The 23,141-nt window shown below is 42.9% G+C and overlaps 1 protein-coding gene and 1 pseudogene across 4 annotated transcripts in view; one reads left to right on the top strand and one right to left on the bottom strand.

Moving 5' to 3' along the window:
* LOC105484502 (ABL proto-oncogene 2, non-receptor tyrosine kinase) overlaps window positions 1–16,106 on the bottom strand; it is a 131,068-nt gene extending 114,962 nt beyond the window's left edge. For 2 of the 4 annotated variants that reach the window (XM_011746189.2, XM_011746184.3), the window contains exon 1: window positions 15,681–16,106. In XM_011746189.2, coding sequence (XP_011744491.2) covers window positions 15,681–15,837 — 157 coding nt within the window. In that variant the 5' untranslated portion in view covers window positions 15,838–16,106. The remainder of the gene's footprint in view (window positions 1–15,680) is intronic. The other 2 variants (XM_011746186.2, XM_011746182.3) reach the window with 1 other exon arrangement.
* Window positions 7,560–8,855, top strand: LOC105484500 (UDP-GalNAc:beta-1,3-N-acetylgalactosaminyltransferase 1-like; annotated as a pseudogene).
* Window positions 16,107–23,141: the final 7,035 nt, after the last annotated feature.

Consider the following 23,141-nt stretch of genomic DNA (forward strand, 5'->3'; position numbering starts at 1 on the left):
CCACAGTGGCTACTAGCTGCCATCCTGGACAGTACCAACATAGGGAGGAAATGGACAGGTGCTGCTAATTTTTTTTTCCATTTTAAACCTTGTCATATTCTTTGACTTCTAAAACTGCCTGCATGTATTATTGTGGTAAAAATAACTAAAAAGAGTTCAGGCATGGTGGCTCACACCTGTAATCCCAGTACCTTGGCATGCTGTAGGCAGGAGGATTGCTTGAGCCCAGGAGGCTGCAGGGAGCTATGATCATGCTACTGTACTCCAGCCTGGGTGACAGAGTAAGACTCTATCTCTTAGACAAAACAAAACAAAACTCTCTAGAAATATCAGTTTCAAGAAAATAAAAATATCAGTACAAAGTTATTAGATGCAATACAAGTAAGGCAACCAAACCTAGACTCAAGATGGACATACAAAATCAAGGCTTCCTATATGTTAGCAATAAGCAATTAGGAAAGATTACACTTAAAACAAAAATCATAAAATGTCCACTAATAAACCTACCAAGTAATGTCCAAAAACAAGATGAAGAAAATGAAAAATCTTTTACTGAGGGGCATAAAAATATTTGCCTGGACTGGCAAAGGGATGTCATGTTCTTGGCCATAAGAACACAATAATGAAAAATTAACCTATAATTTGACATAATGACCATCAAAATCTCCTAAATCTTAACAACATAATCCTAAAGATCTTTGGAAGATATACGATGCAACATCTAAGCCAGGTGTGGTGGCTCACGCCTATAATCCCAGCACTTTGGGAGGCCGAGGCGGGTGGATCACGAGGTAAGTAGATCGACACCATCCTGGCTAACACGGTGAACCCCATCTCTACTGAAAATACAAAAAAATTAGCCAGGCATGGCAGGCACCTGTAGTCCCAGCTACTTGGGAGGCTGAGGCAGGAGAATGGCATGAACCTGGGAGGCGGAGCTTGCAGTGAGCTGACATGGCGCCACTGCACTCCAGCCTGGGTGATAGAGCGAGACTCCATCTCAAAAAAAAAAAAAAAAAAAAAGATGCAACATCTAAATAAAATTTTAAGAACAACAACATGATTGGGGAACTAATCAGATATACATATACACTATACAAGCTTACAATAATTAAAATAGTATATTAACAATGTGCAGGAGGAGACAAAGATCAATGGAACAATAGAGTTTTAAAACAACCTATATATATATGAGAATATAATATATGATAAATATGGCTTTTCAAATCAGTGGAGAACTGATGGCCTATGCATAAATTAATACGATGGAAAAACATTAAGTTGGTTCCAGGCTCAAATATATATACCCTTCGGATGGATTCAAATTACAAATATAAAGAAAAAACACAGGAAAGATGGAGAAGATTTAAATAATCTTATAAACAAGTATTCATCAGTAAGAAAGTGGTTAAATATATGGCTAGAGGATGGGACACTATAAAGCTGTCAAAAAGGATGAGTAATCTACAAACACTGGAATAGAAAGATCTTCCAGACAAACACACACACAAAAACTGGGGGTCCGGCATGGTGGCTCATGCCCGTAATCCCAGCACTTGGGGAGACTGCGGTGGGCAGATTGCCTGAGATCAGGTGTTTGAGACCAGCCTGGCTAACATGGTGAAATCCCTTCTCTACTAAAATTACAAAAATTAGCCAGGTGTGGTGGCACGTGTCTATAGTCCCAGCTACTCGGGAGGCTGAGGCAGGAGAATCGCTTGAACCCAGGAGGTGGACGTTGCAACGAGCAGAGATCGTACCACTGCACTCCAGCCTGGGCGACAGAACAAGACTCGGTCTACGAGAAAAAAAGAAAAAAACTGGGGAGAAAATTCATACAGTATAATGCCATTTATGAAACAGCAAGAGAAGTATTAATATATATACTCATATATATGTAAATATATAAAGTTCTGAAATGGCTGGGTGTGGAAAACACCTATCAAACCACAAACGGTAGTTTCTTCTAAAAAGAGCATATGTATTGGGCCAAGAATGTCAAAGGGTACTTTCATGTCTAGTCTATATGCTTCTGAATTATTATTTTTTTAACCTTGAGATACCTTTGTATATTTTTATGTAATTGAAAAATGCATGGCCAGGCGCTGTGGCTCATGCCTGTAATCCCAGAACTTTAGGAGGCGAAGGCAGGTGGATCACTTGAGGCCTGGAGTCTGAAACCAGCCTGGACAATATGGCATAACCCTTTCTTTACTAAAAATACAAAAATCAGCCGGGCGTGGTGGCGCACGCCTATAATCCCAGCTACTCAGAGGCAGAGGTTGTAGTGAGCTGAGATTGTGCCACTGCACTCCAGCCTAGGCAACAGAGACTCTGTGTCAAAAAAAAAAAAAAAAGAAGAAGAAGAAAAGAAAAATGCCAATTTCAAAATAAGTAAAAGAAGGCTACTGTAACAAAAACTTTTGTGTATCAACCTTTCTTTCCTATAAGGAACAGATGAGTGATACAGATTGTACTTCTTAGTATTGTCAGGTTTTTTTTTTAATGTTTTCTTAGTAATTACCTAGAAACAAAATGCTAAGTGGTAATCTTCAGTCCTAACTCAGTATTGTTATTTTAATTTGCTGGAATTAGCACACAGAGAGAAACATGTTAACAAAATTGCATGTGTACGTATTACATATTATACTAAGCTCCAGAACATTTTCTTTGACCTTATCCGCATGAAGTGAAAGGTTTCTGAACACTTCTCCCTAGAAAGCAAACCCGAGAATACAAATGGCCTGGGCCTGCCCAGCTTTAGTGTTCTGCTGGATCAAAAGCCAATGCTGGCAGAGTTCACTATGGAGAAGCCGGCAGTTCTATCACAGCAGAATCAGCACATTTACAGCAACAAGCAAAGTGGGAAAAAGGCTCAGTGTTGTTTTTATATTTTTAAGCAACTAAGTTTAAACTTTGGATAGTAATATATTTAATGTGTATTTATCCATGCATTTATTTGAGTGAATTTCATATGAAAATACTTACAGAATGTTTTAATTAGTATAATGACAACAAATTTACATACTGAAATTATGCACTCAATCCAAAAAGGCAATGATTGGTAACCAAGAGTTTTTGCACAAAAAATCCTCACAAACACAGACACACAAATCTTTTTAGTTGTTTCGTAAGGATGTTCATCAACATCTATTTGATCAGCAACAATCTTTTAGATAGCAGTTCTGTCTAAATTGTATCTAAAAATTCTCTCAGAGCCATCAACATAGGCAATTAGTATAGAATAAATGAATAAAAAAACAGAAAATGCTCTGGAGTGTTAAGCTAAAATTTTTTTTAAATTCTCCTGCCATATTACTTGGGGGAAAAGGTCTTTATAAGTTGCATATTGCAATAATAAGCTAAATATATTATGTGGTTACATAGATTCTTCTTTTTTTGGCTGGAGTGCAGTGGCGTGATCTGGGCCTGCAACCTCCACCTCCCAGGTTCAAGCAATTCTTCTGCCTCAGCCTCCTGAGTAGCTGCAACTACAGGCGTGCGCCACCACACCCAGCTAATTTTTGTATTTTTAGTAGAGACGGGGTTTCACCACATTGGTCAGGCTGGTCTTGAAGGCCTGACCTCATGATCCACCTGCCTCGGCATCCCAGAGTGCTGGGGATTACAGGCATGAGCCACCTCACCTGGCCAGTTACATAGATTCTGATATGAGATCATTGGAGGCCAGGTGCGGTGGCTCACGCCTGTAATGCCAACACTTTGGGAGGCCAAGGCGGGTGGCTCACTTGAGGTCAGGAGCTCAAGACCAGCCTGGTCAATGGGGTGAAACCCTGTCCCTACTAAAAATACAAAAATTAGCCAGGCATGGTGGCACGCACCTGTAATCCCACCTCTGTGGGAGGCTGAGGAAGGAAAATCGCTTGAACTCAGGAGATCGAGGCTAAACCCAAGAGGCCGAGATTGCAGTGAGCCAAGATAGCACCATTGCACTCCAGCCTGGGTGACAGAGCCAGACTCCGTCTCAAAAAAAAAAAAAAAGGCCGCTCGGCGTGTGGCTCAGCTGGGTGCGGTGGCTCACACTTGTAATCTGTAATCCCAGCACTTTGGGATGCCAAGGTGGATGAGTCATCTGAGATCAGAAGTTCGAGACTAGCCTGGCCAACATGGTGAAACCCTATCTCTACTAAAAATACAAAAATTAGCCAGGTGTGATGGCGCACGCCTGTGGTCCCAGCTACTCAGGAGGCTCAGGCAGGAGAATCGCTTGAACCCGGGGGGTGGAGGTTGCAGTGAGCCTCGATCACGCCATTGCACTCCAGCCTCGGCAACAGAGCAAGACTCCGTCTCAAAAATAAAATAAAATAAAATATTAGTAACACTAGGCCTAAAGATTAAGACAGTAGTTCAACATTACCACGAGATTCCAAATGGTACGGTGAGTGCCTACCTCTCCTTCATTAGACCATCATATATATCTAAGACTCAATCCATAGCCACATACAATCTAACCCTGGCCTACCAGTCTGAAAACCTCATCACTGGTCAATACAGATGGGGTAAAAAATGCCTAAAAATCTTTGTGTATGTATACATACATATGTATAACTACAAACACACATATTCTAAAAGATAACTAGGTACCATCATATACCAAAACTATAGAATCACAAATAGACACCCCATCTTCTTTGGTCTCTAATATTTTTTAATTTGAGCAACTAGGGTTTTACGAGTTTTAAAAGAAAAAACAGATATTGAGTACTTAGAACATGACTGGCACACAGCCCTCAATAAATGCCAATTATTTCATTACCTAATTCTTCCAGGAACTGAAGCCCAATCTGCTCAAGAATGAATCAGCAGAACTGTTTCCTACTTCCCCTTTCCCTGGTAACTCCAGATTCTTTCAAAAATGTGTCTCTCAAGAGACCTCTAATGTATGAACTTATAGAGATAAACCACCAAAAAAATGGTGTAAGACTGTGGTGACTTGCATGTGGACACTAACAGGCTAGGAACAAATGAATTTCTGAACTAGTTTTGAAGAGAGTACATTACATCCTGTTTTCTGACAGTCATTGAATCACCTCTGATCAAGTACTCTTCTTTTTTTTCTTTCAAGACAGAGTCTTGCTCTGTTGCCCAGGCTGGAGTGTAGTGGTATGATCTCGTAGTGTATGTAGTGGTATGTGTGATTGCAGCCCACTGCAGCCTCTGCCTCTCTGGTTCAAGCAATTCTCCTGCCTCAACCACCCGAGTAGCTGGGACTACAGGCACATGCTGCCACACCCGGTTAATTTTTGTATTTTTAGTAGAGATGGGGTTTCACCATGTTGCCCAAGATGGTCTTGATCTCCTGACATTGTGATCCGCCCGCCTTGGCCTCCCAAAGTGCTGGGATTACAGGTGTGAGCCACCATGCCAGGCCAAGTACTCTTCTTAATCTCACATGACCAGGGGATTCTCAAAGCATGGTCCCCAGCCAGCAGCACCTATAACACCTGAAAATTTGCCAGAAATGCATATTATTGAGCTCCTCCTCAGCCCTAAATCCGAAAACCTGGAGGTGGGACCCAGCAATCTGCTTTTACAAGCTCTCCACACTCAAGTTTCAGAACTGTTCTATATGATTTGAAGTAGCTACATATTTACCTAGTCCAGAAGACATTTGTTAACATTGAAAAGGTTCTGAAGTATTTTGAAGTCTCTATATATGCAGTGCCATATTAAGAAAAAGCCCATTTGACTCACAACTTCAAGAAGATAATCGTACTAAACAAGTTTTTTTCTTTTTGAGACAGGTTCTCATTCTGTCACCCAGGCTGGAGTGCAGTGACATGATTATGGTTCACTGCAGCCTCAACCTCCTGGCCTCAAGTGATCCTCTCACCTTAGCCTCCCCAGTAGCTGGAACTACAGGTGTACACTAGCATACCTGGCTAGGTTTTGTATTTTTTGTAGAGACAAGGTTTCGCCATGTTGCCCAGGCTGGTCTTGAACTCCTGAGCTTAAAGCAATTCACCTGCTTCGGCCTCCCAAAATGCTGGGATTACAGGCGTGAGCTACCATGCCTGTCCTAAACAAGCTTTTAAGAAGAAACTTTACATCCAGAGGTAAAAGAAAAAAAGAAGAGAACAAAAGAAGAAAACAGAGAAGAAAAAAAAAAAGGTCTTAAAGGATGTCAGATAAAGAAGGTTACAACAAAGTCATTTTAAAAAGTCATTAACTATTAACCAGCAAACAAATGGGCCAACTTAGAATGAAGTCTCTATCAACTTTAAATTTGCATTTGCCAGTGTTTCTGGTTTAAGTTATTTGATGGAAGAAAAAGATGTCTGTAAGAACCATGCACTACATATACTGACACCCAATCCCTAAGACAAAGACAAATAAATGGTCTAGAGAAGGTATGCCTTACCTTACAAGGAAAGTAGACCTAAAGTGATTTCAGATTCTCCTGTGATTTCAGACCCCCAAAATTCCCTTACCTTTTACTGCTTTCTGAAAATCCTCTAATAAGAGTAACTTAATAAGAAGAGAAAATAAAGTAATAAATATAAATGCTAAGGCAATTCTACGCTTTGGCATGCCATCGCAGTAACAATGGCAGTGCTTAGGTTTACAAAACATTTTCACATACAACTCATATAATCTTCACAATCATCTTGAGGTAAATAATGACAATAAAACTGATATTTATTGAGCACCACAGTACCTGGCACTTCCTTAAGAGTCTCGTACAATTTTATCATTTAATTATTACAACAACCTGTTGTGAGGGATAAACCATGTACCAATGTCAGACACAAAGCAGGATTTATATCCAATTATAACTGATTTTAAAACCCACATTCTCTAAATCTCTACACTATGGCAAGACTTGGAGACAAAACTATCAGTCCCAGCTCTATCCTTTAACAGCTATGTGACCTCAAGAAGTCACTTAATTTTCTAAACTCCTCTTCATCTACAAAATGGGAAGATTAATACCTGCTTCACCTATTTCAGAGTATTTGTAAAGGTCAAAAGAGATGAAAGACATAAAGGTCTTCAAAAGCTCTAAAAACTACACAAATATTATCACCATTCCCTATTTTGAAAGAGACTGAAGCAAAGAAGAATAAAAACATACAATGGTGGGGGGATGCTGGTTTTTCTGGTTTGGTTTTTGTTTTCTGTTTAAAGCAGGTTGAGCACCAGCTGCCTGCCACTTGCAAGCTGGGTGTGTGCTACCCAGGAGAGTGCCTTGTTTAGGAGGTGGTTGCTTTGTCAGGAAAATCTACTACCAAGGAAGAAATTACCAAACCATGTCTTTTTTTCTATTTATGGAGTAGTTCACAGCAAATCTTGAGTGTTTTGACTAAAGCATGGAATGCAGAAAACAAACTTCAGCTTGTGCTTTAATCTCTTCTGAAATTCTACAGGTGTGTGTTTTATAAGCCGTATATGGCAGAAGTTTAAGCCAATCTGAAAGTCTGGTTTTTAGTAGCATTAGTTTTGACAACTACATACTGCTGAATGTTCAACTGGTGAAACTGAAGGTCTTTTCACTCAGAAGAAATCAGTCAAGAAGAACTTGCAGTTCACAAGCTTCCGAGCTGCTATGGATGGCCCTGGCTCTCCAGACTGCCCTTCCCACTGAGATCTCTCACATGGGGTCTCCTGCCACTGCCGCTCCTGACTCTCCTCCTGATGTGGTACCTCTCAGTCTTCCCCACTACAATGTGACAGAATGTGTAGACTGGACGTACTTTTACAAGTATGAGCCAATTTACAGATGAGGCTTTTACTTCACACTTTGAGAGCATTCAAAGTGCTCTCATCAAAATCCAATTCTGGTTATCCTAGTGACCTCCCACCCCTCAGATGTGAAAGTCAGACAGGCCATTAGAGTTCCTTGGGGTGAAAAAAGTCTCGATGGGGATATGAGGTTCTTACATTTTTCTTATTAGGCCAACAGGCTAAAAGAGAAGACAAACTGTTAGCACTGTCCTCAGCGGATTAACATCTTCTTTATGGTGACGTAATCCAACAAGAGTTTTTAGACACATACAAAAACCTGACCTTAAAGACTGGCTGGGCACAGTGGCTCACATCTGTAGTCCCAGCACGTTGGGAGGTCAAGAAGGGTGAATTACTTGAGGCCAGGAGTTTGAGACCAGCCGGGCCAATAAGGTGAAAATCCATCTGTACTGAAAACACAAAAATTAGCCAGGCGTGATGACATGTGCCTGTAATCCCAGCTACTTGGGTGGCGGAGGCCGGAGAATCGCTTGAACCCAGAAGACAGGTTGCAGTGAGCTGCGATCGCACCACTGCACTCCAGCCTGGGTGACAGAGCAAGACTCCGTCTCAAACAAACCACAAAAACAATCTATTATGGCATTCAGGTGGGTAACTGAGTTTTGCCCCATTGTCAACTACATCATGAAGACAGACACTTATGTTTTCATCAATACTGGCAATTCAGTGTAAAATCTTTTAAACTTAAACCACTCAGAGAAGTTTTTCACAGGTTATCCTCTAATTGATAATTATTCCCATAGAGGATTTTACCCGCCAAAAAAAAAACCCCATATTTCCTACCAGGAGTGTCCTTTCAAGCTGTTTCCTCCCTACTGCAGTGGGTTGGGTTATACAATGCCCAGAGATTTGGTGCCAAGAATCCATGAAATCATGGGTCACGTAAAATCCATGATGTTTATGTCAGGATCTGTTTGAATTTATTAAAAGTGGACATTCATATTCCAGAAGACACAAATCTTTTCTTTTTATATAGAATCCATTCAGATGTCTGTCAATTTGGATGTGTGATTGCAGCCCACAGCTTTTCTTCCAAGCAGACGATCACTTTTTAGCAGATTACGCTAAGTAACATCACATGCCATTAACTTCACATTCTATGAAAAGCCTAGACGAACAGGATACTCTGCAGAAAGTGTTAAAGTTTGTGCCGTGAAAAATTCATGGGGAGGTCAGTGTACTTACTGCCTTACACTTAACTCTTTTTTTTTTTTTGATATGGAGTCTCGCCCTGTCCCCCAGGCTGGAGTGCAGTGGTGTCATCTCAGCTCACTGCAACCTCTGCCCCCCGGGTTCAAGTGATTCTCCAGCCTCAGCCTCCCGAGTAGCTGGGATTACAGGTGCCCGCCACCATGCCTGTCTAACTTTTTTTTTAAGACGGGATTTTTGCTCATTGCCCAGGGTGGAGTGCAGTAACACGATCTCGGCTCACTGCAACCTCTGCCTCCCAGGTTCAAGTGATTCTCCTGCCTCTCAGCCTCCTGAATAGGTGGGATTACAGGTGCACGCCACCATGTTCAGCTAATTTTTGTATTTTTAGTAGAGACAGGGTTTCACCATGTTGGCCAGAATGGTCTTGATCTCCTGACCTTGTCATCCGCCCGCCTCAGCCTCCCAAAGTACTGGGATTACCGCGCCCAGTACTGGTGTGAGCCACCGCGCCTGGCCTGAAACTCATGAAGAACCCACAGACTGGTTACATCTTATGATTTATTTTGACAAAAATCAAGTCAGGTCCTTTAAAGATGATATTCAGAGGAATTAAATACCTTTAAAACAACAATAACAACAAAAAAAAAGGCCAGGCACAGTGGCTTACGCCTGTAATCCCAACACTTTGAGAGGCTGAGGGGGGTGGATCATTCGAGGCCAGGAGTTCAAGACAAGCCTGACCAACATGGTGAAACCCCATCTCTAATAAAACACAAAAATTAGCCGGGCGTGGTGGTAGCTGCCTGTAATCCCAGCTACTCCGGAGGCTGAGGCAGGAGAATTGCTTGAATCCAGGAGGTGGAGGTTGCAGTGAGCCAAGATCGCGCCACTGCACTCCAGGCTGGAAGACACAGCAAGGCTCCCTCTCAAAAAAAAAAAAAAAAAAAAAGAAATGAGGCCCCAGATGCAGGGCCTCATGCCTGTAATCCCAGCACTTTGGGAGGCCAAGGTGGGAGAATCATTTGAGCCTAGGAATTCAAGACCAGCCTGGGCAGTACAGCAAAATCCCGTCTCTACAGAAAAATTTAAAAGTTAGCCAGGCATGGTGGCACACACCTATAGTCCCAACTTCCCAGAAGGCTGAGTCAGGAATGGCTTCAGCCAGGAGTTTGAGGCTACAGTGAGCTATCATCACACCACAGCACTCCAGCCTGGGCAACAGAGCAAGATCCTGTCTCAAAAAAAAAAAAAAAAAAAAAAAAACCCACCTAAGTAAATAAATAAACTATTGAATAAAGCAGGCTGAAGACCCTTACGGAGAAACTTCAGACTTCATCACTTTACTTGGAATTTTACTGCCAACTGGGCTACGATAACAGAATCTGTATTACAACTTACTACTTTGCTAAAAATACGGACCCCCACTACACATCTATAACTTACACAGATTTGGAGGTTAATAAAAATCTAACAGCTGACTTATTTTTAAAAGTTTAGTCTTCAGGATTGGTGCTCAAGAAAAAAATAAAAATAAATAAAAATAAAAAATGAAGTTTAGTTCTTATATTAAGTCACCATAATTAAAATTCCCTTGCAACAGCCCTCCTGTCCTTTCCATAGTATCGTTTTCAACCTGGGGTGCTGACAGCCTTCATTCCACATGAACTACTGGCCGGGTGTGGTGGCTCACACCTGTAATCCCAGAACTTTGGGAGTGCAAGGCAGGCAGATCACTTGAGCCCAGGAGTTCAAAACCAGCATGGGCAACATGGCAAAACTCTCTCTCTACCAAAAAAAAAAAGAGACAGAGAGAGAAAGGCATGGTGGCACACACCTACAGTCCCAGGTATTCAGGAGGCTGAGAGGTGACAGGATCACTTGAGCCTGGGAGGTCCCAGGCTGCAGTGAGCCATTATCTCGCCAATGCACTCCAGCTTGGGCAACAGAGTGAGACCCTACCTCACTACAAAAAAAAACAAAAAAAAACAAAAAAAACACAGATCCAAAATAAAATAAATAAATAAATAAATCAGATCACTTAAAATAATGAGTTTAAGGAAAAATTTTTGTTATTCCAAACTTCATAATTTAAGGTTTTATGTTTGTTTGTTTGTTTTATTAGAGAGGGAGTCTTGCTCTGTCGCCCAGGCTGGAGTGCAGTGGCACTATCTCGGCTCACTGCAAACCCTGCCTCCTGGGTTCAGGGGGTTCTCCTGCCTCAGCCTCCCAAGTAGCTGGGATTACAGGTGCCCGCCACCACACCTGGCTAATTTTTGTATTTTTTTAGTAGAGGTGGGGTTTCACCATGTTGGCCAGGCTGATCTCGAACTCCTGACCTCAGGTGATCCACCCACATCAGCCTCCCAAAGTGCTGAGATTACAGGTGTGAGCCACTGTGCCCAGCCTAATGTTAAATTTTAATAGAATTTTTAGAAAATGAGAGACGGAAGCTGAAGTAAAATCATTCAACTGTTAAAAGACATATGTGATACAGACAAGTAAGTATTCAACCCTAGATTATTAGTCACAAAACATCAGCTCACCAAAAAGGTTTAATGGCAGAGCTTGCCTCTCGCGGTGGCTCACACCTATAATCCCAGTATTTTGGGAGGCTGAGGCAGAGTATCACTTGAGCCTAGGAGTTTGAGAACAGCTGAGCAACATAGTGAGACCTCCGTCTCTACAAAAAAAAAAAAAATACAAAAAAAATACAAAAAAAAAAAAATACAAAAAATTACCCAGGTGTGGTAGCATGTGCCTGTAGTCTCAGCTCCTCGGGAGGCTGAGGCAGGAGGATTACTTGAGTCCAGGAGTTTAAGGCTGCAGTGATCTATGATCGCAGCACAGCACTCCAGCCTGGGTGGCAGAGCAAGACTTTTCTCTAAAATAAAACATAAATAAAAGTAAGTGCTTACAAAAAAAAAAAATAGCAGAGCTCAGAAAAGTCACACAGCACTCACTCCTTTCATACCAAAAACGGCCCTATTTTGTCCCTTCTAAAGTATATTCACAAAAATCACTTTTGGCAAGGCCAATTATCACCACAGCTTACCCACATATTATTAACAATGAAAAATGACCATTTTAGCTAAAGAAAGAAAAGTCCTGGACTCTGACAAACCATTTCCATAATGCACGTACCTTTTTACTGATTAACTAAATGTATTATTTGGCTTACATTAAAACCTACAAAAAAAACCTCAGGAGTCTAACAGACCTAACGTTCATATATTAAATTATGTGCTTAATACTGCAAACTCAAGACAGTAATTTGTACACTAGATTCGAGCATCTAGATTTACCATGTTAATGTCAAATGATACATCCACTGAGAAGCTTATGAATCTAGTTCATTCATTCATTCAGTTCAGAATCTATCACATTTCTAAGTGGTGTCCTCAACTAGGGGCAATTCCACTCCCCCCAAGAGATTGAACAATGTCTGTAGGCATTTTTACTTGTGACAAGTAAGGGGCAAAAAGAGGGTGCTACTGGCATCTAGTGGGTAGAGTCCAGGGATGCTGCTAAACATCCTACAATGCACAAGACGGCCCCCCACAACACAGAATTAGCCAACCCAAAATAACAATGCCGGCAAGGTTAAGAAACTATGATCTACAGAAAAAAAGTTTTAAAACTCATCTGTCTAAAAAACAGTACTCACTTCATCTTTGTTTCCTATATTATTTGCTAATTCCTTTCTTTTCATACTAGTCTTTGGCAATAAACTTGCCCTATTCCCATTTTTTCAATCAGCTTCTAACTTCCAAACTTGTCAATAGAATCATCATCATTCCAGTTAGCCAGGTTCTGAATCCTGGTGTCATCTTTGAATTATCCCTATTTTTTTTTTTTTTTTTTTTTTTTTTTGAGACAGAGTCTTGCTGTGTCGCCCAGGCTGGAGTGCAGTGGCACGATCTTGGCTCACTGCAACCTCTGCCTCTCGGGTTCAAGTGATTCTCCTGTCTCAGCCTCCTGAGTGGCTAGTACTACAGGCACATGTCACCATGCCCAACTAATTTTTGTATTTTTAGTACAGACAAGGTTTCACCATGTTGCTCAGGCTGGTCTCAAACTCCCGACCTCGTGATCCACCCACCTCGGCCTCCCACAGTGCTGGGATTACAGGCATGAGCCATCGCACCCAGCTGAATTATCCCTATTTTTAATAATAACAGTAGTATTAGTAATGGCAGCAGCTAACACACATTTAGCTCATACTACGTGCCCAGCCACTATTCATTTAATACTAGATACTATTATTATCACCACTTTACAAATGAAGAGTCCAAGGCACAAAAAAGTTAAATAACTTGTCCCAGGTCACAAAGCTCATAAGCAGCCAAGCAAGGTTTCAAATCCAGGAAAAATGGGTCCAGAGTTCATGCCCTTAACAAATACTCCAAAGTGATCTCTCTTCTTTCATCCTCTATCAAATCATAAAGTCCTTTAAGTTCCAAAGGGCAGGGACTCTGTTATGTTCACAGCAACATTCCCACAACCTAGTATGTAATAGGTGCTCAAAAAAACCCCTTGTTTGTTGAATGAATGAAAGGCCCCTTGAAATTACTCCTCCTATTTCCACTGCCACCACTCAAGGCCAGTCTTTCAGGTGAAGACTAGCCAATCAGGTAAATGAATATAAACTTCTCTGCCAGATTTTCCATAACCCAGTCCCATCCAGCCTATCAAAATTTTCTTTCTACTGCTTCTTAATTAGAATCATAAAATCTTAAAATCAGAAAGTATCTTAGAGATCATCCAGTCCAACCTCCTCACTTTACAGATAAAGAAACCCAAAGATGGTGACTAAAATCACCCAGCCAGGTGGAGCCAGAACCAGAACTCGACTCTTCCAATTTTTGCTCTATGATCTTTTTCTTCCAACTCATAATGATGCTTCATTCCTGACAGATGTCTCCTCACTATCCTATCATCAAATTATATCTATTCCCATGTTCTTGCTCAAGTTGTTTCTTCTGCCCAACCTGTTCTCCCTCTCCATGGATCCAAATCCTCAAAATGTCTTCCTATTCCATTCTTCACTACTTCCTCTTTCTTGGAAAATCTTATATACCGAATAAGATAGTAGAGGAGGAGGATCATCACTGCCTACTAGGCCAAGTTTAATGCATAGTAACACTTCCCACAAAGTGAAGCTTACTTGGATGATTTCTTCCCTGTAAACTACTAATCCATTCTTCCATCCTATGTTTTAGGAAGTCATTTTAATAAAGATTAGCTCATATATCACCTTCACAAAGTGTTCATATACCTGAAAGAGACACTCAAGCACATCTTTAATAGGAGACATGTGGCCAGGCGCAGTGGCTCATGCCTGTAATCCCAGCACTTTGGGAGACTGAGGCGGGTGGATCATGAGTCAGGCGTTCCACACCAGCCTAGCCAACATAGTGAAACCCCATCTCTACTAAAAATACAAAACATTAGCCAGGCATGGTGGCGGGCGCCTGTAATCCCAGCTACTCAGGAGGCTGAGGCAGGAGAATCGCTTGAACCTGGGAGGCGGAGGTTGCAGTGGGCCAAGATCGTGCCACTGCACTCCAGCCTGGGTGACAGAATGAGACTGTGTCTCAAAAAAAAAAAAAGAGTTGCGGCCAGGAAAGGTGGCTCACACCCGTAATCCCAGCACTTTGGGAGGCCAAGGCAGGCGGATCACCTGAGGTCAGGAGTTCGAGACCAGCCTGGCCAACATGACAAAACCCCGTCTCTACCAAAAATACAAAAATTAGCCAGGCGTGGTGGTGCGCACCTGCAGTCCCAGCTACTCGGGAGGCAGGAGAATCACTTGAATCCGGGAGGCGGAGACTGCAGTGAGCCGAGGTCCCGCCATTGCACTCCACAATGGGCACTAAAGCGAGACTCTGTCTCAAAAAAAAAAAAAAAACAACAACAGTTTGGAGACAACTATTCTAAAAATACATTGACAATGAGATCAAAATAATAGGTTTCAGACTACAGGGAGCACACATACATGTATGTATGTATATGGGCACGCGAACACACACACACTACGAAGGGGAAAAATACTGACTGAAGTCCTAACCATGCCCACCAACCTCTAACCCTTGCCAGCAATCTCAGAATTGTGTGTCCTACTCTGAAGCATAGTACAGAGGCTTTGGCAAAGCCTTTCACTTCTAGTAAAAACGAAATACAAAACAAAACAAACCACAAAAGCATGTCAAAAGTGATGAGATGCTACCTTCATCTTTCCTACAGAAAGGCATTTCTGGGCACTCCACAGTTCACTATCGTGACACTGCTCATCACCTGACATAAACACATTACCTTCTGCGCCACAATCTCCTGAAATTCGGTTCCTATTTCCCAGTCCCTTAGGACACAACCCATTTCCCCTTCACTAACGACGGGTTTATGCTCCCACCTCTGGGACTGAGCTCATACTGCCCTTCATCCTTCCCTCTCCTGAAGCTGCCATTCACTCTCTTTCTCCAGCCGCATAGTCCCGTCCCAGAGTAGAGGACAGACCATCCAGGGTCCCCAAGCCCACTTCTCTTTCCTTCTCCGCCCCCGGGATCTGCCAGCCAAGCTAGAGACGCGAGGGGGGAGGGGTGTGACTCGCCTCCCAGGACTGAACCAGATGGCAGCAGATTCCGCCCCCACTCTCAGGCACCCTCCACCCCCGACCCCCCGGGCAGCCCGTCCGTCACCCACCCCGCCCCGACCCCACCCCCGGCCTCCCGCACGCCCTCACGCCGGCTCCCGGACACACTCACCATGCTGGGTGAAGATATTGAAGCCGGTCTCTGTGGTGCGCCCCGCCGGGTCCCGCCTGCGGCCGGAGGGCCTGGCTGCACTGCTGCCCCGGATCCCCCGGGGCTGAGGCTGCTGGAGCCCCGGAGCCTCCCCGACGCGGCCCACCTGCTGCCCCATCCCTGCTCTCGCGTACTCCCGCGCCCCCGCCGACCCCTGGTCACATTCCTCCTCGACTCCGGCCTCGGGCTCCTGGCGCTGCTCCGGCCTCTCCCTCCCAGCCCAGACCCTGGCCCTGAGAGGCTGGGGCGCCGGCGGCTCCGCACCCGGACTCCTCACGGCAGCCGCCGCACTGCCTCCAGGCGACTCACAGATTCTGCTTTTCCCTCCTCCTCCCGCGGCTCCGCGCCCCAAACGCCGCCGCTGCCGCCGCCGCCATCTTTAAACCACCGAGCGCTGGGAAAGCGTGGGACAGAGCGTCTCCCGCCCCCCGCCCGCCAGTCACCTCCGCCGCTGGGAAGGAGGGCTTCCCGGCTGCCGCCCCGCCTTGCCGCGCCGCGCCCCCGCCCCCGCCTCCTCGCAGGGTGGGTCCCCCAGTGCCCACCTCAGTTGGCGACCACCGCTGCTGCAGTCTTTCGTCGTCCGAGTCCTGTCGCCTCACCTCGGCATCCCACCCCTCAATCCGCCTCAGCCGACCCCCTCCCACGTTCGGCACCACACGCTACTGCCTTTGGGGTTGGTCGGTCTCCGGCCTTCCCCATCCCACTTCCACCTGTCAAATCAGTGAGTCGAGGGCTGAGTGCCCCCGCGTGCGCCCCTCAGGTGCAGGCACAGGTGGGGCAGAAAAGCACAAGGCATTTATTTGGTCCTTGCCATCCAGTTGAAGATCTCTGAAATGCCCAGGGGGATCCCTTTAAATACCCTTGTCAGCAGCAGGCCTCCAGTAAAAATTAAAATGGTATAAAATTTACAAGAAGAGAGTAAAATGCTACCTTATTTGATTTTAATTTTTGGAGATTATTTCATGATGTTAAATCGCACTCGCCTGGATTGTGTGCCTTCTATAGTCTCATTGGAGACGCAATTGTAGCCCCATTCCTCATATTATATTACCATGAATTCCTCTTGAACTCCTATCTCACCACATGTGAGTTTCTGTTTCCCTTACAATGCCTGACAGTAAAGTTAATCTTCCCACTGGCATCCTTTATACACTGTGCACGTGGTCAGGTCTTCTTTTGATGACAAAGGAGAAAAAATATACATCTTTGACCCTGTTTCTGAGTCAGAACTTACTCATGTTAGCTTATGCGGTCTAAAGAGGGTGAATGAGGCAGGAAAGAAGTGTTTTATACACACCCGTATACTATATACAATTGACTCGCCATGCCCCTCTCCCACGGTGCTTACTTGCATCTTAATGTTAATTCAAATTTTTTAATTCTCAAAAAGCTCGATCATTCTCCTGTTATTCTTTTGGCTTCCCAATTTGCTTTATGAAAAGTATAAGTTAATGGAGGTAAAAAAAAAAAAAAAAAAAAACCTGAAATTTTGCTTAAATTAGACAGGACGGGAGCCACTGCAAAGAAGGAACAAAACAACCACTGGAAAGGTAGGGTTGGGAGAGGAGGTGGATGAAGCTCTCCTTTGCATATCTTTCCTGAACCAGGTTGAACTTAGATGAACCATCCACTGACGTAGATATTGCCTGTTATAAAAGCACTATGAAATTATTCCATTGCCATCCAGGGTGTGGCCAGAAATAACTGAAATTACCTCCAAAATGGGAACTTCCGGAAACACTATGTGTAAACACTGGATAAAATATGAATTTTCCATTTGGATTAAAATTTCCCTGTGTTTAAAATACCTTTCTTTTCTTCTAATTCCCAGTGTTTGCAACTACTGAAAAAAATTCATTCACAAGGGATAAAGATGTCACAGAGCCAGAATTTGGTTCACTGTTTGATTTTCATCATGGGAGAAAATTTTAATTTGGGGGTAATGGTTTGGTTTCTCTGCTAATTCATGCATACTATATAAAAATAGGTGAATATATGGGTTCACCATCTCAAATCTGAAAATCCAAAATCCAAAATGCTGCAAAATTCAAAATTTTTTGAGCACCAATATGACGCCATAGGTGGAACATTTCACACATAAGTACTTAACATAACTTTGTTTCATGCACAAAATTTTTTAAATATTGTATTAAATTACATTCAAGCTATGTCTATAAAGGTATATATGAAACATAAATGAATTTTGTGTTTAGACTTGGGTCGCATCCCCAAGATATCTCATTATGTGTATGTAAATATTCGCAAATCTGAAACATTTGTGGTCTGAACATTTCTGATAAGGGATGCTCAGCCTGTAGTAGAGTGCAGTGGCTAAGGGCAGGGACTCTGAAGCCAGACTGCTTGGGTTCATCACTCGGCCCTGATACTTATGAACTATTTGATCTGGGCAAAGCACATAACCTTTTTGTGTCTCAGTACATTATCTGTAAACTGATGATGATAACAAACAGTATCTACCTTATAGGAATATTGTGAAAATTAAATTAGTCTATAGATATATACAGTACTTAAAACAACATTTGGCATATAACTAGTGTCATATATGCATATACTATTAATACAAAAAACATAATGATTTTAGGTTTTACAAGCCTAACTTTTTCAAATTATATATATATATGTATATATACTTAGATCATGGGACAAATTATAAAGTATTTATTCAGGTGAGCCCCCTCTACCTGCCACCCTGTATATAACTAAAAACAAAAACACCAGCCAACCAATAAAAACTTGTAGAATCATATAATCCCTTTATTCGTCATACCTACCTGGGTAACACCTTCAAAGTATACGTGAAGTATTACATAATACCTTTGTTTTACATATGAAGATTTCCTCTACCATTGATTCTTAAGATCCTATATAGACTAAAGCAACTATGTAAGTGGAGACTTAGTTTACATCCATTATCTTGCCAGCGTTTTCTACTGTTTCTTTTTTTTTGGAAACAGAGTCTCAGGCTGGAGTACAGTGGCGCCATCTCTGCTCACTGCAACCTCTGCCTCCCAGGTTCAAGCAATTCTCCTGCCTCAGCCTCCTGAGTAGCTGGGACTACAGGCACACGCCGCCACGCCTGGCTACTTTTTTGTATTTTAGTAGAGACAGGGTTTCACTGTTGTTGCTCAGGCTGTTCTCGAACTCCTGAGCTCAGGCAATCCACCCACCTCAGCCTCCCAAAGTGCTAGGATTACAGGTGTGAGCCATGGTGCCCAGCTCTACTCTTTCATTTTTAAAGTGAAGAGAACTTTCAGAATAGGGAGAGTAGGGAAATAGACTAGAGAGACTTGGTTAATTAGGTACAGGAAACTATTTCACCTCAGTATAAGCAAGCCAAAGTGACTTGCCTGAGAATTACCTGAGGTTCATTACCATAAGCAGCGGTTACTGCCACAACAACTCAACATCTAAAATAATCCCAAATATTCTGTTTTAGACTGAATTGAGAGAGCTGAGAGCTCCAGGCAGGGGCCGAAATCAGGGAAAGAAAGTAGCAGGGATGGTGCACATAGCACAGGGACAGCCTTATGTGAGCAATGGCCAGAGGCCAGCATAAAAGATCAGACACATCACCAACAGCAACAAGGCGTGCTGAAGACACAGATATTCTTCATCCTCATCATCCTTATTACAGGAGCAATACCACTCTTTCCAGAAGGAAGGAGCTGTAATGCCTCACTAATCCCTGACTTCACCGGTCTGTGTTTCTAGGCTATTGCCATACTTTTTACGGTTTTACAGTATCTCTCATATCTACCTCTTCATCTGTATAAACAGCATTATGTAAGACACAGTGTTAGCTTAGGCTCAAGTCATCGCTGTGCTGGTTTCTCCTGCTACTAGCCCTTTCTTCCTAGAGATTCCTCACCTTTAGCACCAAGCAACTCACTCAACAGAAACCACTTCTCTCGTAGCTTTGACCACATTCTTCCTCTCCTTCATTATGTACAAAGTCTAAGTCTAAAATTTTCACCTAACAGGCCGGGCACAGTGGCTCATGTCTGTAATCCCAGCACTTTGGAAGACCAAGGTGGGCGGATCACTTGAGGTCAGGAGTTTGAGACCAGCCAGGCCAACATGGTGCAAAAACTAGCTGAGCTTGGAGGCACACGTCTATAATCCCAGCTACTCCGGAGCCTGAGGCAGGAGAATTGCTTGAGCCCAGGAGGCAGAAGTTGCAGTGAGAGGAGACTGCGACACTGCACCCCCCAGCCTGGGTGACAGAGGGAGTCTCTGTTTCAAATAAAATAGACATTTCACCTAGTGTTTCGAAGTTATTTTCCAGGATAACCTGGATTATAATTGCCTAATGTTCTTCCGTCTCCTGTTCCTCCAACCTCCACCCCTCCTATGGCAGGCATACATGCTTTATCCAATTAGCCTATTTCTGAGATGTATCCCTTTTAGCTATGACTTTTGCAGTAATTATATTCTCCCTAGTAAAAGTCTCGGGTGACTCCCTTACAGGATTCTCCTGTCCCCTTCAGTATTCTATTCAGATCCTGCCTCCTTGATAAGAGAACCTCAGACTTATCAATACAGACCTAACAGTTTCCTTGGACTCTACTCAGTACAGGCCTTAAACAACCACAGTTGGTAACAATTCTTTTGTTATAAAATTCACTTACCTTTCTCTATATCCCTCAGATATGTTTTGTTATGACACATGACTCAAGTGTCAGAGTTGGAAAGAAACTTAGAGGTCATCTAGGCTAATCTCCTGGAATCCTCTCTGCAGTAATTCCAGTGAGGGTATCCATTTCTTTCAAAGGGTTCTAATTATTAAAACATTCTTCCTAAAGATAAACTGAAAAATGTTCCCCTGAAACTTCCACCTGTTTCACCCCAGTTCTAATTCTACCATGTAGCTACACAGAACAAATCTAATCTTCATTCCACATGAAGTCCTTCACATATTTGAAAGCTATCATGTTTCCCCAAATCTTTTATTTTCCTGAATATATGCATATGCTTATATAGTTATGTTTATCTATTTATATTTACTTGGGCTGAAAATGTTTATGTAGATAAACTGAGAGAAAAAAATTTTGTTGCAATTTTATGTATAACATTTTTCTTTTTCTTTTTTTTTTTTTGTTTTTTGAGATGGAGTCTCGCTCTGTCACCCAGGCTGTAGTGCAGTGGCATGATCTCGGCTCACGGCAACCTCCACCTCCCAAGTTCAAGCAATTCTTCTGCCTCAGCCTCCTGAGTAGCTGGGATTACAGGCATGCACCACCACACCCTGCTAATTTTTGTATTTTTAGTAGAGACAAGGTTTCACCATCTTGGCCAGGCTGGTCTTGAACTCCTCATCTCGTGATCCACCCGCCTCAGCCTCCCACAGTGCTGGGATTACAGGTGTGAGCCACTGCTGCCTGGCCAGCATTTTTCTTAAACGGTTTATGTATGCAGTTCTTTGGACTTTGTTTATGTGATTTGTCTCTGCTTTGTTGCATTAAATCTTTAAAGACCTGTACAGTGCCAAATACAGTTCCATTTACAGATTGACACTGTAAAAGTCTTTTTGGATGAGATAATGAGGGGGAGGAGGAGTTAGAAAATTTTTATGTGGCTGGCACCGAATTAGTCATTCTCTTTGAAAGTAGGGAGACAGATTAAATGACCTCTTGTTCCTTTTAGCCCCAAGAGTGTATGATACAACATTTCTTTGATTTAAAAAACCTTAAAACCTTATAAATTATTAAGAGACTACTTCAAACAATTGGCCAAGTGCTGTATAAATGTTACCAGTAGCAATAATATCTATTCATTTAAAATTAATAAATTAGTACTCATTTCCCTTTCAAAGGTAATGAAATAGCTGACTAAACAATCCATTTAACATGTAGCCTATCACTAACTGTAGTAGTGCAGTGGTCCTAGGCCTAGTTTATTATTTATGTGAGATGTGTTGTTTCAGTTCTCTATTGCTGCATAACAAAACATCCCTCAAAATCTAGTGGCTTAAAACAGGAGTGATTCGGCCGGGCGCGGTGGCTCAAGCCTGTAATCCCAGCACTTTGGGAGGCCGAGACGGGCGGATCACGAGGTCAGGAGATCGAGACCATCCTGGTTAACACGGTGAAACCCCGTCTCTACTAAAAAATACAAAAAACTAGCCGGGCGAGGTGGCGGGCACCTGTAGTCCCAGCTACTCGGGAGGCTGAGGCAGGAGAATGGCGTGAACCCGGGAGGCGGAGCTTGCAGTGAGCTGAGATCCGGCCACTGCACTCCAGCCTGGGTGACAGAGCGAGACTCCGTCTCAAAAAAAAAAAAAAAAACAGGAGTGATTTATTACTTCTTACAATTCTATGGATTGGCTGGACAGTTCTGCTGAACTTACCTTGGTTCATATAATAGCATTGGCTGGGCTAGAAGGGGCATGATGACTGAATGCACACGTCTGGCCGTTGGTGCTGCTGCCGGTTGGAGTGCCTCAGCTCTCCTCTATAAGGCCCTTATGATCTGAATTGGGTCCCCCTACCACAAAATTCAAATATTGAAGTCCTAACCTGCAGTACCTCAGAATGTGACTGTCTTTGGAGATAGGGTCTTTAAAGAAGTGACCAAGTTAAAATGAGTCCATTAGGATGATCCCTAATCCAATAGGACTGGTGTCCTTATAAGAAGAGGAAATCTAGACACAGACACACACAGAGGGAAGACCTTGTGAAGACACAGGGAGAAGGTGGCCATCTACAAACCAAGGAGAGATCTCAGGAGAAACCAACCTTGATCTTGGACGTCCAGCTTCCAGAACTGTAACAAAATAAACTTCTGTTGTCTAAGCCACCCAGTCTGTGGTACTTTGTTATGGCAGCCTTAGCAAATTACTACAACCAAATTATCAAAAGATAGAAAATTGAGATTTCTAACATTCTATTTTATTTAATTATTATTATTATTTGAGATGGAGTCTGGCTCTGTGGCCCAAGGTAGAGCACAGTGACACCATATCAGCTCACTGAAACCTCCGCCTCCCAGGTTCAAGTGATTCTCCTGCCTCAGCCTCCTGAGTAGCTGGGATTACAGGCGCCCACCAACACACCCGGCTAAATTTTTTGTATTTTTAGTAGAGATGGGGTTTCACCATGTTGGACAGGCTGGTCTTGAACTCCTGGCCTCGAGTGATCTTCTCACCTCTGCCTCCCAAAGTGCTGGGATTACAGGCATGAGCCACCATGCCCAGCAGATTTAATTCATATTTAATGAGTACTTTCTGTATTCCAGGCACTGTACTAGTTACTGGAGATACACTGGTGATTAAGACCAACCTGCTTATGCTCTAGTGAGGAAAACAGCCATAAACAAGTAATTACAATAACATGTAATAAGTGTTGATGGGGGATAAGGGGTTGCTGTGGAAACACATAACTGTTTGAAGGTAAGGTAATTGAG

This window comes from Macaca nemestrina, chromosome 1 (assembly GCF_043159975.1).
Source record: "Macaca nemestrina isolate mMacNem1 chromosome 1, mMacNem.hap1, whole genome shotgun sequence".
Lineage (NCBI taxonomy): Eukaryota > Metazoa > Chordata > Mammalia > Primates > Cercopithecidae > Macaca > Macaca nemestrina.